At 41.6% G+C, this 16,363-nt stretch overlaps 1 protein-coding gene and 1 long non-coding RNA gene across 8 annotated transcripts in view; one reads left to right on the forward strand and one right to left on the reverse strand.

The window, feature by feature from the left end:
- The window catches only part of TET1 (tet methylcytosine dioxygenase 1), a 76,270-nt gene that overhangs the window by 40,034 nt on the left and 19,873 nt on the right, over nucleotides 1-16,363 (forward strand). For 5 of the 6 annotated variants that reach the window (XM_068140162.1, XM_068140160.1, XM_068140164.1 and 2 more), the window contains exons 7-10: nucleotides 11,457-11,665; nucleotides 12,623-12,773; nucleotides 14,346-14,435; nucleotides 15,325-15,462. In XM_068140162.1, the coding sequence (XP_067996263.1) occupies nucleotides 11,457-11,665; nucleotides 12,623-12,773; nucleotides 14,346-14,435; nucleotides 15,325-15,462 (588 nt within the window). The remainder of the gene's footprint in view (nucleotides 1-11,456; nucleotides 11,666-12,622; nucleotides 12,774-14,345; nucleotides 14,436-15,324; nucleotides 15,463-16,363) is intronic. The other variant, XM_068140163.1, reaches the window with a different exon arrangement.
- LOC137442017 (uncharacterized) overlaps nucleotides 1,397-16,363 on the reverse strand; it is a 43,600-nt gene continuing 28,633 nt past the window's right edge. The window contains exons 5-6 of one of the 2 annotated variants that reach the window (XR_010987562.1): nucleotides 13,573-13,613; nucleotides 1,397-2,036 (exon numbers count right to left, since the gene is read on the reverse strand). This is a non-coding gene — a long non-coding RNA (uncharacterized lncRNA). Of the gene's footprint in view, nucleotides 2,037-12,743; nucleotides 13,614-16,363 lie in introns of those variants that run through there. The other variant, XR_010987561.1, reaches the window with a different exon arrangement.

The raw sequence follows: 16,363 nt of genomic DNA on the forward strand, positions 1-16,363 counted from the left end.
CAAACTTGGTGTCATCTGCAAATTTACTGATGATGGACTCAATCCCCTCATCCAGATCATCAATAACAATATTGAACAGGATGGGGCCCAGAACTGATCCCTGGGGGACACCACTAGTGACTGGCTGCCAGCTGGATGTGGCACCATTCACCACCACTCTCTAGGCACGGCCCTCCAGCCTGTTCCTAACCCAGCACAAAGTGCACCTGTCCAAGCCATGGGCTGACAGCTTGGCCAGGAGTTTGCTGTGGGGAATGGTGTCAAAGGCCTTGCTGAAGTCCAGGCAGACTACATCCACCAAGTGGGTCACCTGATCATGGAAGGAGATCAGGATGGTGAGGCAGAACCTGCCCTTCCTGAAAACATGCTGGCTGGGCCTGATCCCTTGGCCATCTTGTTGGTGCACAGTGATTACCCCCAAGATGATCTGCTCCATATTTTTTCCTGGCGCTGAGGTCAGGCTGACAGGCCTGTAGTTTGCAGGTTCATCCAGCCAGCCCTTCTTGTGGATGGGCATCACATTGGCCAGTTTCCAGTCATCTGGGACCTCTCCGGTGAGCCAGGACTGGTGGAAAATGATGGAGAGCGGCTTGGCCAGCTCGTCTGCCAGCTCTCTCAGCACCCTAGGATGGATCCCATCTGGTCCCATGGACTTGTGAGTATCCAAGTGGCTCAGCAAGTCCCTAACTACTTCCTCATGGATTTCAAGGGGACTACACTGCTCTCTGAACCCATCTACCAGTTCAGGAGGCCAGTTATCCTGAAGTCCTCCTGCCTTACTGTTAAATCCTTGCTGAAACCACTGAGGGAGGTTAAAAGTAGACTGGAAAACTTGTAAACTTTGGAAAATAATAAAATAACTTGGTTGTTAAAAGAAAGAACATTTATTGCTGTATTTGGGAATTTCTGACTTGATTGAAAAAATGATGAGGATAACTCTACAGTTGGTAGAGTGCATTTGGAACTGCATGACCACATCAATGCTGTTACATGGTGTACGTGAATGGTATCGCATGCTAAACACTTACTGCTGTTGTGTGGAACAGTCAAAATCGTGTCATACTCAATACATAAAGTGCTTTTCAGAAGGGATTTCCATATGTGTGTGTTGCTTCAGATAACATTTAATAACAAAACAGCACCCAAGGAAAAAACGGTGGCAAAACTAACAACTAACTGAAACAGAATGGAATGTTTTTTCTCAGGGTTTTAACTACATAAAACGCTCTGTTTTAACAGAGGGCAGGAGGTAAAATTCTTACTTTAGAAACACTTGTGAGCGTTTGAATGGGAGAAGGTATTGAAAAGTAACTTCTAACCTTGATTTTTTTGTTGCCAGTATCAACATACTGTCTTTGATGTGAAACAGGAATGATAGATTTTATTGTCTAGCTTCATGGCTGTAGGTGTCCTACACGTCTGCAATATGACAACCCTTGGGTGCATACAGCAAAGATTGGTTTGAGGTATGGGGACCTGCCTTCTGGTTAGTTAGACTTTTCACGTTTCTGTATGTCCATTGTTTGCAAGAGTAAGCTTTGAGGTTCACTTAACTTCCACTCTTGTTTTAAGCAGCAGTGAGGTTTTTTGAGTGCACATTTGGAGTTAAAGAGGATGAATACTTGATCAAGTCTGCTGTTACTGGATGACTGATCATTATCAGAGAGGAAAGGAAATCACTGAAATATCCTGTGTAGAACTGTTTCATCCTGTACAAAATGCACATTGTGGGGTTGATATTCTTAATGTGTTGCATTAAGTTTTCATTGGCAATGCTAGTTTTAATCCTTGTAATGGAGCATATTCAGGTTTGGGCTATGACCAAAGAGCTATAATTGTGACATTTGTTTGAAAGTATATGGAAAGAGTTTGCTGTGCTCTCTGATAATTGCAGTCACAAGGTTCTGTCAGCTGCGTGGACACTTTCACTTCTTTGTGGTGTATTTTGGGACAGGGTCATTTCAGTTTTGCAGATGGACAAGTCATTGCTCTTAGGGCTCCCAAGAGACTTGCCAGGAGAGCACTATGATGAAGTTCTGCTGAAACAAATATGAAAAGAAAAAAATTGAATGTATCTGTTGGTCATAGTGAAATATTTTTCCCAATTAATTTTCCCTATTTCTACCAGATAATTTTGTCTTATTGGTTCCTTAGAAACACTTGAAGATTAAAGGAGGCTTTCTAAAATAACTGTGTCCATACATTCTCCTGTTTGCATTTCATAATACTGATTCACTCTTAAATCATTTTTGCTTAAGGGGCTTCAAACATGTGTTAAACGTTTACTAAGACAGGCTCCTTTTCCCAACAGAAACTGATGTTTTCTGCCTTAGACTTAAGGTTCTCATGAACTTGCAGAATCTTGTATCTTTCAGTCTTCTTTTGAGAAAAAATAAACATCTGTCTTTTCTGTATTTTTTGATGTTTTCTGGTTTTGGGTGATACATTGTTCTGATGGTTGTTGATAAGAATGTTCCTATCAGCTGAACTTAAATATTATCAGTAAATATTGCCTTGGGTGTGAGGCATTATGGTAGCTGTACATGTAAGCATTAGACTGACACCCACATGAGCTAAACTGTGCAGTGAAGATAGGCTTGCTGTTGTTTTCATTACACGCAGTGGCAAGGAGACTGCTTGGCCTCAGATTTATTTCTTTCATTTTTACATCAGAAATTCTATTTGGACATAAAAATGAGACAATACTATTAGTAGACTTTGGCCGGAGATTCCAAACGTGTAGATATCTCTGTAGGTAGTAACTGTATGATTAGAAAATACCATGCCATTCTATGACATATGCCAGGGTAAATATACTCTTTTCTGTTTACATTTCTTCTGCTTTTTAGCTTTGCCCAACTTCATCACAATTCTTCATACACTAGAAACTCTTTGAAGTACTGAAATCACTGGCCTGTCACTCTTGGCAGCCTATTCTTGTAATAAAAAGTTTCACGTTACGTGCACTGTCTTTGACCGGACCATGACTAGTTACTCAAGTGGTGTCAGTCTTGTTGTTTTGTCTGTGCTTTGGCTGCTAACAGATCTGTTGTGGGTTTTTTTCTGCTCTCTATGTGTCTGATGGTAAATTACAATTCATGTGAAATAGCTCTTGAGTTTGTTAGCTGTTCATGATTAACACTCTGTAGGCATTTTCCCTCTGCCTGACCTTGGAGGAGGTCAGCTTCTGGTCTTCATGTTTTCCGCATTAGCCTCATTTCCTTTTGGTTCTGTCTCCTGGTTTCAGTAGATGCTGGCTTAGATCAGCTAAGCAATCACTGCTGTGTGGTGTCTTTATGCAGAGTTGCAGTGTAAGTTTTACAGCTCCAGCTCTGGGTAAAGACATGAGATAAGTGCAAGCCAGAGGTCCTTCTTGCCAGTACCCTGCTTCCAGTATGGACCCAGAACAGAATGGTGTTAAGAGCAGGGTAGTTGCCTCCCAGGAAACCTGCTCATAGTTCTGTGGTTCCCTGAGTTGGAGGCAGTGTCTTTGTGTTCAGTTGTCTTGCATAAATGAAGTCATCTTTATTTCTTCTTTTCTTTCCTGTTAAGAGTTAAAATGCTGCAAAATGTTTTCAGCTTTGTGCTCTGTTTCCAGTAATTCCTAGCAAAAGTCTTTTCTCTGTTGGAGAGCAGTGATTCGGCAGTTTCACAGCACTTTATCATTATGCCAGATTCACATTCCTGCATGCTAATGGCCAAGTTGGAGTGTATCTCCATCTAAAAATAGAATTGTTTCCTCCATGTGCATTAAATATGCATATCCACAGTGAATTTTATCTGCCATTTTACAACCCACTCAGCAGTATGAGCTCCTTCATTTGTTTGCAAACTGTGCTTGTCTTTGCTACTCTGTATTGCTTCGTGTCATCCACAATGTTGTCATCCTTTTATCTACCCTTAGCAAACACGCTGAAAAGCACAAGCTTGCACACAGTTCTGCAGAGCTCCTATTGGAGCCCTACCAGCCTTTGTTTCCTGTCTCTTCACCAATTATTCATGTGTGGGTTTTTGATTTGTCCCAAGACACATTAGGGGGTTTCTAAGAGCCTTTACTAAGAGACCTTACTGAGTCATGCTTGGATATGTGGAGAGATCTGCAGTATGACTGAGCTGTGACTTCAGCTTCAGAAGAGTTTGGCTTCTCCCTGTGCATCACACTTCTTTCCTGCGTGCTTTGCCCCACACAAATATCAGGTTAATCAACATCTTTTTTCAATGGTTGTTTTACAAAGTGCTGTACTCTTGGTAATCCTCAGGCCCTCTGGTGTTAATGTATTATAAATCAAGACAGTGCATGTCACATTTAATACTTCATCTGTTTTGTCCTTGAGTTTCTTTAGTGGATATAATCTGACCTTTACAAATTGCTGCTGTTGGGGGGGAATTGTTGTTCAATTTCGTGTTGCTCTTGTGGGTTGGTGTTTTTTGTTTGTCACTATGGTCCTTTAACTACTTCTGGGAGGGGGAAAAAATCCTTTGCTGTTCCTCATGAAGAAGGTTTCTGACCTAGGAGTCTTCCCAAACTTCTTGTGTTGAACAGAGCAGAAGTGAGTTGTGCATCTTCAGCATTATCTCGAGTGCCTTTTTTTTATTCATTTAATCACTTGGATGATCTGTTGACCCTTCAGATTCTCTTAGCCTGCTGGTGCCCTAATTAGTATTGTGGAGCTGTTATGGCTTTTGCCAATGGTATTCAAACCTTCTCACCTCCGAACTGCCTGCCTTTTTAGAATTCAGATTTGTAACTTGACAGATCTTTTTAATCTTTTCTGAAGCACTGGTTATATGTTAGTAAGATACAAAAATAGTAATAAGAAAAATGATAGATTAAAAAGGGATAAAGAAACTGATTAGAAATACATCTAAAATGTAGTAAAAGTTGACATTTCAATCCTGCACAAACCTGAAACTAACATTAGCCACTGAAATTAATCAATTTTTGAAAGTAATGCCTAGATAACTCACTGTTGTAACGGAGATTTTATAGATCATTGAACTGACAGGAAATGGCAGATAAATGCAATTTGCTGAGTGCTGAATGAGTCCTAATAGCAATAATTCTTCTGCAGATACAGAAAAGAGGATTTATTATTTTTTCAGTTTGCTAGTTTAGCTTGAGAAAGCGAATGAAATTTGGAACTGAAAAAGCAAGAAAATTGAGAAGTCACTGCAGCTCGTAGGCTCTCTAGCGCAGAGCTATTGTTAGAAGAGATGTGTATTTTATTAAAGAACATGAGCTGCCAAGTGAGCAAGGTATTTTGCTCTGCAGTGGATGATCATAACTAAACACCACTTTATCAGGAGCTCAGGCACCTGTAAGCAGGCTCCCTGATGCTCAGTTTCTGTATCCCACTTGGTAGTGAAGTCGTCAGGGGGGCTGGAGCGGCACTGCTAGCCAGTGGACAGTGCAGCCGTCGTGCTGTTTGGAACACAATAGTGGGTAGGTTTTGAAAATGGCTTTATAGTAAGTTCTCTTGCACTGACTGTCCCCTGACCACAGGTATAAGTAGAATGTGCAGCTCCATTCTACTTTTAACAATTTACTGTACTTCAAGCTTTTATTTCCTTTATTAAAGTGTCTTTATGGGAGAAGTCATTTTGGCACATGGTGGGGTGTGTGTTCACCTTTTTGGATAATGTTGTACTAGAGCAGTGCTTTCTTGCCACACTGCTGTAGTATTTTATGTTAATGTGTGGCAGGTACTGTAGCTGTGCAGGCATTATTTTCACAGTTTTGTGGGAGCCATACCTGCTAAATACAGAGTGGGGAGAGTAGATTTTTTTTTGGATGAAAATATTTGGACTGTTACCCAAAGTCTAGCCATTCTTTAAGTGCTGCAATGCTTTGAGATTCAAATTTATTATATATTTTCACATGGTTTCTGAAGTAAAGGTGTTTGAATATTGTTTGATATGAAGAACTACTCAAACAGTTTAATAAACATGAAACTAAAAAGTTATTACTTATAACTTGTGTGGTATGACAGGCAATGGCTCAATTGGTAGTGCATTAAGACCCTTAATGGGAAGGCTGTGAGTTCAAGCCTGCAGTGGGCAGTAGTGTCCTCCCTACTCTAGTCGTGAGGTCTGTGGTGGCAGGTTGGACTTGATGATCTTTGAGGTCCCTTCCAACCTTAGGCATACTGAATACTGAATTATTATTTATTACTTTTATTTACTATTAGTTATTACTTATAAAAGACCAAAGGTTTAAGTTGCTGTTATCACTACTGTAATTAAAAGAAAAAGGCCATCTCAACAGAGTCTTGCTGTCATCCCTATGGTACAAAGTGCAGCTGACCCATTGCCTGCAATATAATGGAAAGGGAGGTTTGACAGAATGAGGAGGATAAGAGGGCACTGGGAGCTGAGCTTTTAGTTTTGCCTCATTTCTGCAGTATTGGTTGCTTAATTAGAGAAGAATCACTGAACTATGTATAGTGCAGCCTGCTCGTTTGTGAGCAACACTGCTTCCAAAAGCAACCTGAAATCAGGTGTTTGCAGATAACTGCAGATACCACCCTTCAGGGATACCCTGTAAAAAGAACCAGGTCACTTCAGAGTGTTGAGAATGACAGTAACTGTTCTGTGCTAATACTTTCAATGTAGTCTGCAGGTTCTCAAGAAGAGAGAATTTAGGGAGGTGGAACTTACATCCTTTTTTAGTACCAATCAGACATTCTGAGAATAAAAGGATATAACATTTCTAGTAAGAATAGAGTTTAATGTGGCTTAATATGCATGTAGGTGTGGAGCAGTGGAAAAGAGGGCAGGCTGATATTGGTGGCGAACAAGAACATTTCTGCTGCTGTCTATTACACAGGATCACCTGCCAGAAGAGCACCAGGATTGAATAGATTCAACTCACTTTGTGCTGGGGGAGATGATTATGAAATTATGGCTTAGCAAAGAATCTTGTTCAGTGCTGAGGACTCCACAGTGACAAAATCCAGAGAAAACCTGGAGCCAAACTGTTCTGCTGTGTTCTTACTTTAAAATAAGTTCCTCATACCCTGCATGGGAGAATTAGCTATTTCACTGAGGAAATACAGAGTGAGGTGGAGGGAGAATTGTGGTGGAACCACCTGAAGATGAAATAAACCTGAAAAGCCTTTCCTTGTAGGTTCCATTATTTGGCTCATCCAGTAACTTACGGCAGTGTATTAAACTTACACCTACAAATCTGTGCTAGTGGTGTCAGGTTTAGATCAAGTTAACACAACTGTTCTGGTGAGCCTAAACTGGAAGGTAATTTCTCATGCATGTGGTGGTAATTCAGCACCTGGTGTGCTGAGCTTCTGCTGTCTTGACTCTGAGCTACTTACATAAGTCATGCACATGCCAATTTAGGCTGGCTTATGTTTAATGATATCAAGTGATTTATATTCACAGTGTACTTATTCCTTGTTCTAGAGCTCCTTCCAAGAGTTGAGACAATTGCTTCAGCAATCTATAAGAAATAACTCAAGTAAGTAGAACTCAAGCATTTGGAGAGCCAGAGCAGGTCTTTCTGACAACACAGCTTTACTGATGCTGGTCAGTATGTTCAAAAGTTATTTGAAACAAGTGGAAGATGCTGAAGTGACTAACCAGTGATGATACAAATTTGCTCAGGATGATGATGAGGAGGGACAGATACCATGAACAGGAGGAAGGACTTGTGACCCAAAATAAATGGTCACTAAAATGGCAGATAGCCCCCCTTGATCAATATAAAGCTACACAAAAAGCAGTGTTATAGTTTCATGTACAGTGATGGATTCTAACTAGCAGGTTACTGCCTGCTACATGAGTCCATTAGACATCAGCTTCACTGTTCAGTAGTAATGGAAACAGGAAAAGAAGCTGGTGAGGATTACTGGGGAGCAGTACAGAAAACATGAAACATGCCTCTTTCACAAAGAGTGTGTTTGCTAAAATGAGCTCACGGATAGTCTGGCCCTACACGCCTGCAAAAAGATGACCATATGATATTCAAATCTTATATAATACTTTGCAAACTTACTACAGGTTTGTTTTGTTGATCATCTTGTTTTTTCTTTGTATGTCACTAAGGCATCACAGTTACTATGTGTGGAAAAGTAATTGCAGGGGGAAAGTTCCATGTTAAGCAAAACTAGCTTTAAAGTTCCACCACTTAGCAAATGTTTACTTTCTCATTCCTCTTAAATTGATCAAGTACCAAAATTAAACAAAGTGAAGTATTAAGTTATTTACTATATCACTGCTGTTAACTACAGCACAGACATTGAGAGCCAGAGCAATAGCTTTTGGACACAGAATCTGCCAGCTGATTTGTGCATTGCTCACAGCCTGAGGAAACACTCAGGAACTTGCTCTATTTGTTGCATATTGAACTTACTATGTGACATTTCAGTGTTTCATAGGTGTAAACAAGAAATGAAATGGGAATGACAAACTTTCAATACAAATAAATACACATTTTAAATTATTGCATGAAGAACTGATTAATCAAATTGCTTTGTTATCATATTGTCTGTGGTTGTGACAGTACATTCATTCCTTTTGCCTTGCAGAGAGGACACTGTGTCAAATGCATGCTGAAAAGAACAGTGACCTAAAGTGTAGGCTGAGGTTTTATATATTCTATTCTCTTGATGACATTATTCAGACAACATTGCTGTTGTATGAATTTAGCAAGCTTGAGGTTTCTCTAAAGTAAATGGCAGGGCAAGTGGTTAAAACACTGTATAGTTTGGGGATGTTGAAGGGTGAAAAGGTCTTGGAGCCATCCTCAGTAATTTCAGGCTGGAATAGACTGCAGACAGCTAAGGCGTAATTCAGAAATGCACTAAAGCATCCCTAGGTCCATGACTTTTAAAAGCAGTGAGAAATCTGTGAGCACATCAGGCAAATCTTGATCAGTGGTACACAGCTTGTAGTTGTGTGTTGGATTGTGCTCATGACTCAGGTGACCGCAAGTTGAGTTAACAAAAGCAAGTGCAGGCAGTTTTGCTTAATATGCTTACTCACAATACAATATACATCTTGTGGAGTTAAAACACTTATTTGATGTAGTCAGGCACTGGAGAACAGCAAGCTTGGAAATTAATGGAGTTGCATCACTGCTGATGCCACTAAGAAGTCACCTGGATTTATGCCATGGTTTTCAGTTGTCCTGCTCACACACTGCTCTGTGTACCGAGCATGGCATTGCTGTGGGGTGTGATGACTGCAGAAGAGAGGTCTCGTCTGAGTGCTCTGCCAGTGTCAGCCACAGCATGCCCAGGGGCAGTATCAGTTATGTGAGGAAAGCCATACAGCTCCAGCTCTGTCTGCAGTGGCCTTGGCTGTGGGCCCAGAGGAGTCATGACTTTCAGTGCAAGCAAGAACAGTGCCTGGCCCCTGCTAGCATAAAGAGGGGAGTGCTCCAGAAGCAGTCAGCTGAGCACACAATCTAACTTCTTAAGAGCTGTGGAAATCAAATTCAGGCACTTAACAAATCCGTTAGCTACCTCAGTGGGCTGAAAGATGCTGGATCCTAAAATGGTTTTGGGTGCAGTAAACATTGCATTCTTTTCTGCATGCATAATGAATCAAATTCCAGGAAAGAATGGTGTTAGTTTAGAGGAAACTATAAATTTCTTTCCTGTCTGTTTGCCATTTTGTCTGGACTGTGAAGCTCCAATTTAGAACTAGATGAGAACTCAAATAAGGCAGCCTGATGTTGTAGCAAGAAACTAAGAGGTACCAGATTCCTTCACTGAAGTTACAAAGTCTAGAAACAAAAATAGAAAAAAAGACTGAAAGCATCACCCTGCATGATGAGGAACAAAACTAAATTCCTCTCCTGACCTGAAGGAACTGTGCTGCCTGAGGAATGTGAAATTGTACTGCTGTGATATACCCTGCACTGTATATCAACTGAGGTTGATTCTCCATAACCCTCAGATATAAATGAGTTATTTTTCTTTATAAAAAATCCTGTGCTGGCTGGTCTGTCATAACCAAGGCTCCTGCAGAGGAATGGTATCTTGGATGCATTGCTTGTTTTCTCACTAAGTGTAACGCCGGTTGTCAGACTGTATGACTAACCTTTCTTCCTCCTGCTAAAGCTGCAGAGATCTCCCTCTGAAATTGTTCACTTATCGAAAACCTTTTCATGTGCAGAGTAATTGCACTTGTACTTTGGTTCCCACTTTTCATGGTTTCAAATAAGATAGTTACAGCTGATCAGGCTGGAAGTCACATAGGAATGACAGCTGCACTTCTGGCAACAAAGCAGCTTTTACATCAGTCAAAGAGGGGGATGTGCCTGAAAACTCAGATACTTGGAGGTATTCAAATAGTAAGGGAAACCACTGCCTTCCTGCTTTTGTAGTGCATGACATGACTGTGGGAGTTCTGGTGGAGAGGGAGGGGATGTTGGGTGGGAAGCCAGGGTGACTGCAGCCATCCATGGCCTTGGAACCAGCAGACGGTATCTGCAGTGTAAGGGCTCACCATCTGCGTACTGTGAGGAAGACTTGCTAGCCCCCCATATATGCATGACAGAGCTGAGGAAGAGGATTTAGCATCTAGAACCTGAGAGGTCCAGGCCTCATAAAATTGAAGCGTAACGCTGAGGTCCTGACACCTGTACGTTGGAGCATACAGGTGATGCTAGCTAAAACACGTGTGAGGAATAGAGAAACATCTTTTCAGAGATTAAGTTCTTTCCTAGCTTTAATGCATTCTTTTGGTCTTACTACACAGCTTCGGTTCAGATTACGATAAAACCCTAAATATATGCGACCTGGACTGTTTTGCTTTTTCTTGCTTTTTTTCCCCCTCCTGTTCAGTGGTATACTGTGCTGTTCCATTTTGTGTTACTCTTTGTGGTTATGGCTACAGGTGACAAAGACTGCTAGTATATCACAGAGTTCAGCACACTGTTAAGAACTTTATTGTAGGTCACCTAGGGACATGTTCTAAAAAAGTCTTACCACTTCCTTCACTTAAGAATAGTTGACATTCACTGCTCTCTCCTAATCCTACTTTGCAAGGTGGGAACTGTTTTGTACTGACAGGTAACTCTGGTAACCATTCTAACTCATGTGTGCACTTACCTATCTTCATTCTGAGTTTTGGCCATGTGCTTTCAGTATTGCTTTCGAGGTAGCGCTTAGGCTTGTGATGGATCTGTTGTCTCAGGATAATTATTTCCTTCTAATCCATCTTCCTCTTAATCCATCTTCTTTATTGTGTGTGTAGAACACCTAACATGTTCCTCATGCTGTAAAAAGTACTGCTCTTGCTTCGGTAGGTAAAAAGGCAACAGAAAATGATGTTCTGCACCCGAGATCAGTGTGCAATGCTGTCCCAGTCCTGCTTGCTGGTGGACACTCTGGGCAGCAGTTTCTTAGTCTCTCAGGCCTTGTGTACCCCAGCGAAGAGTAACACGTAAAGTGTTTCCTACGCTTCTATAAGAATAAACAAAATTATTCTTCCAGGTGATACGAAGAAGTAGCGACGAGGAAAAATTGCTGTGCCTGGTACGTCAGCGTGCAGGACACCACTGTCAGACTGCTGTCATTGTGATTCTCATCCTGGCCTGGGAAGGGATCCCTCACCTCCTGGCTGATACACTCTACAAAGAGCTGACGCAGAGCCTCAGGAAATACGGCTGTCCCACCAGCCGTAGGTGTGCGTTAAATGAAGAGTAAGTCACCTAGAGAATAGCATGATTGTTGTCTTGCCTCTGGAAGGTTCTGCAGTAACTTCAGTAGCTGCACTAATGCAATAACTACCCAAAAGCTCATTTAAAGCTGCAAACTACTAGGTGTCATTTCACTGTAAAATGTAGTTCCTGCCTTTTCCTAGAGAGCAGCCTCTATGCCATAGTTGTACAACTGCATCCAGAGAAAGGGGGTGCCACAGAACTTCTTTCCTGGCTTTGTGCAGGCTGCTCAAGACAGGCAGTGTGCCCTCTGCACACATGGCCACGTGACAGAGCTGCTAGGTGTTGATAATGTGAATAAAAAACAGATTGAACTCTCAAAATTAGGATCTTCCTCTCCATGCCCCTGAGAGCAATGTAGTTTAATTGACTAGATAATGTGTTGCACCTGAGACTCTGGAGCAGTGCTGCCTTTGTGCTGATTTTTTGTGTAGCTCACATTTAACAGAAGCCAGTAGCTGCACAGTGGCCTGAATCTAAACTAAAGCTTGTGTTCTTAAAGATGTGGGCTGAGCAGAGTTGTTCCACTTTGAAATTCAGATTAGTCTGGAACTAATGGTACTCCACACATAACAAAGTAGTAACTGGATTATAGGGTAACCTGTAGTAGCAGTGGTATTTTCTTGGGTAAAGATTTATCCAACTAGAGAAGTCAAAATTGAAGTGACCTGGGATGGGTACATGGATATAGCTGTAAGAGAGCATTGTGCATTTCCTGGAAGTGGGACTTCTGGGAGTTAAGATTGTCTTATGGGGAAAAATGTCAGTCCTCTACACATGAATATTTCCTTAACAGAAAAGATCTAGTTAAACTATTTCATAAATTCCTGTGGTGTTTATGCTATGTATTAGAAAAGCAATAGTGAATAGCATTGACCTAAAAGAAAAAAGAGCAGCTGCACTGTCAGCTGACTTATGTGTCTTCATTTCCTTTCCTAGTCGTACTTGTGCATGTCAAGGACTTGATCCAGAAACTTGTGGAGCATCATTCTCATTTGGCTGTTCATGGAGTATGTATTTCAATGGCTGTAAATTTGCCAGAAGCAAAAACCCCAGGAAATTCAGGCTTCTCACAGATGACCCTAAACAAGTAAGATTTATTTGATTTATTGAGATTTTTTTTGTCCTCCAAATACTTATTCTGATGATTTTCATCACTAGAAATCTATGGATATCCACTCTTTCTCTCACTCACATATAGCTAATCTCATGAATAGTTTATCACACAGGCATCCAGCTAAATGCAATTTTAGTTGCCATTTGTAGTTGTAGTATTTTCCCCTTTATATGGAAGTTTTTTTAAGCCCCTTCAGATCCTGGAGCTGAGGAGAGGGGAGGAGGGTTGCACAGTACATAGGTGTGTGTTGAGGGCAGCATATTCACCTGTGGCCTGCCACTGGGCAGCAGTGGTGCCTGGTCAGCTGCAGCATGCATGCAGCTTATCACTTCATTTGGTTTTATCGTTATTTTTTTCTAGCAGATACTTCTTATAGCTAAATATTAGATATTGATGATTTTGCAGATGACATAAAGCTAGGAGGTACAGCAAATTAAGAAGATGGTTCCAAGTCCAGAAAGATTTGAATCTCTTGAGGCACTGGATGGAGTGAGATGAGGTTAAGGGTGTAATATCCCTAGGTAAGAATAGACTATAGGATAGATAATATGGATGTAGTTCAGAAAAACCTCTGCTAATGATCAGCTGGCTGTAGTGCCAGATAAAAATATGGTATCATTTTGTAATGGAGCATCGCACTGAACGATGTGAAAGCATCCCTACGTGTGCATATACATTGGTGTTCACAACAGATGATGAGCAGTGGGGTTGTTTGGAGTTTTAACCAAAACCAAAGAAGCTGTTGTTTTTTGCCACTACACAACATACACACCTGAAGCTGCAGCTGTCCATCCCAGTGGGTTGGTGATTTTCCTAGAAAAGCAAAAATATAGGAAAATTCAGGGATCATTTCTGTAAACAAGAGCTTTAATATTGCACTGCCATAGAAGCCTACCTAGTTAGTTCCTTGCTTAGATGGCTTACCCCAAGGGAAGGAATTTTACTTCCTAACCTAGCAGGTATGTCCATGAAGCCCTGAGTTCTGCACCTCCAAAGAACAGAATAGTTATCAAATGTTTCTAATGAGTCTGCAGCAATGTCAGAGGTGTACCTCTTCCCCAGGAACTCAAATGAATGCTAAATTCTACTGGGAGTTACTGACAGGATCCAAAGAAGAAGGAGGAGCCTAGGGTCCTTTAGCAGAGATGGATGGACATAAATCAAGGCCCCCAAAAAAACGGAAAGAAGAGCTGGGATTCAATCAGCATGTGGTGTAACCTTTCTCTTCCAGGTGTTACTGATCTATTTTGCATGGAACACGCCTCATTCCTTGACTGTGTTATCAGAAGAGGGGAATGATGCAGGAATTGGTTCCGTGTTTAGTAGAGCGGGTTTCTTTGCCCTAACAGATATCCTTCATTGTTATTTGGCTGACTTAACAATTTCAGTAAATATAAGTTTATTTATAGTTGGTGGCAAAAGGCAGCAAAACAATACAAGGTAGTGTTGGACTTTCTTAGCTTCACTGACTTGTCGGGCATCTCTAAACTGGATTAGATTATTTTAAAGCAATTGCAGCACTCTGAATGTTGCCTTTCTCTGCAGGAGGAACTTCTTGAAAATAATTTGCAAACTTTAGCTACTGATGTGGCTCCGGTTTATAAAAAGCTTGCTCCTGAAGCTTTCCAGAACCAGGTAGGTCTGTGACATTCATCCAGTGTAGCTCTAGCTCTGAACAGGCAGCATTGGGCCCCTTGGTTTAGGGAGGAGTCCTGGAGCATGTCCAGAGAAGGGCAACAAAGCTGGTGAGGGGCTTGGAACACAAGCCCTATGAGGAGAAGCTGAGGGAGCTGGGGTTGCTTAGCCTGGAGGAGACTCAGGGATGACTTTATTGCTCTCTACAACTACCTGAAGGGAGGTTGTAGACAGGTGGATATTGGTCTCTTCTCCCAGGCAGCCAGCACCAGAACAAGAGGACACAGTCTCAGGCTGCGCCAGGGGAGGTTTAGGCTGGCTGTTAGGAAGAAGTTCTATACAGAGAGAGTGATTGCCCATGGAATGGGCTGCCTGGGGAGGTGGTGGAGTCACTGTCATTGGAGGTGTTCAGGAGGAGACTTGATGGGGTGCTTGGTGCCATGGTTTAGTTGATTAGGTGGGTTGGATTGGTTGATGGGTTGGAGGTGATGATCTTGAAGGTCGCTTCCAACCTGGTTTATTCTATTCTATTAGCTAGAGTGACAAACACCCTCCCCTGCCCACCATCTGTTCAAGGGCAGAAGCCATAGCCCTCAGAGAAGTGCATTTTAAAATACCTCACCCTCCTTATTTCAGATGATGGCTAAGTCATGCCCTAATTAGTGCATGTGTCAAAGGGGTAGAGATAATACTGTAAATAAAATGGTTTTATTACTTAAAGACATTGACTCTGGCTGAGCTGATTGTCTTGGTGACATCCATGTTGCATTGGAAACACTTTTCTGCTTTCTGCCCACCGCTACTGGCTGTTTTTTCAGTCAACTGTGGCTCCCGGGGCTCTAGGGCGCTCCTTTGCAGTCCAAAGTACCGGCAGTTGTTGTACTTTCAGGTAGAAAACGAACACATGGGCCCTGATTGCCGGCTGGGATCCAAGGACGGGCGGCCTTTCTCCGGTGTAACAGCATGCATAGATTTCTGTGCCCATGCCCACAAGGACACGCACAACATGCACAACGGAAGCACCGTGGTACGTACACAGCATTTTCTCATCTCTGATGCTCTGATTATTGTGTGCCTTAAAATGCTGTTCCATTTAGTGGGTGTGTTTGCAGGAAGCTTTTGAAGGTATTAAATTAACTGCATGTTGCCATTTATAATCCCCCACATTATTTGCATAGATTTAGTACTGACCTGCAGAGAACAGAAGTTGATCTTATTACAGGATAGATCAACAGAGGTCTGGGAGTGATCCCTCCTACAAAATACCTGAATTCTTTCAAGACACTCAAGCCCTTTGGAGAGGACTGGCCATTTAACAGCTGAGCTATTCACAGCAGAGTTTTGGTGTTCAAAGGCAAATAATGATCTAACCAAGGAGTTATAGAGACTTCAGTAGAGAAAGAGCTGAAGCAAACTGATTCATTATTAATTTACCTTCTCCAGGCTCAATTCTCATCAAATTAACTTTTTCTTGCACTGTGCACTTACCAAGCTTCCTGTTAGTACAGTTACTTGTCAGAAAGTAGAACACAGTATCATGGTGTTGAAAGGAAAACCCACACATGTGGAGGGCTTTTTGGTGTGGTGGTAGTACTGAATAACTTGCTGGATTGCTAGTGAGAAAATTAGTAGGGGATCACAATCAGCCTTTTAGAAACTGCAACCATAGTCTTGAAGAAAGACAAGCTCACAGGAGAAATGTTAAAATAAGACTGGCCATCTGTTTATTCAGTAGTTAGAGCACTGCAGTGATGTGACTATCTGGGATACTTCTTGTGCATCACTGGAGGTAACACTCAAGAACAATTTATCAAAGGATGCATATCTGGGGGGAAAAAAGTCTAAAATCTCTGCCTATGCTAGAAACAGTCTTTTAATATTTAGATATGAAAACTGAATTCTGTTGCTGTGATTCAATAAACTGTTGC

This window comes from Melanerpes formicivorus, unplaced genomic scaffold (assembly GCF_026170545.1).
Source record: "Melanerpes formicivorus ecotype bairdi unplaced genomic scaffold, bMelFor1.0.p_v2 SCAF_6, whole genome shotgun sequence".
NCBI classification, from domain to species: Eukaryota; Metazoa; Chordata; class Aves; order Piciformes; family Picidae; genus Melanerpes; species Melanerpes formicivorus.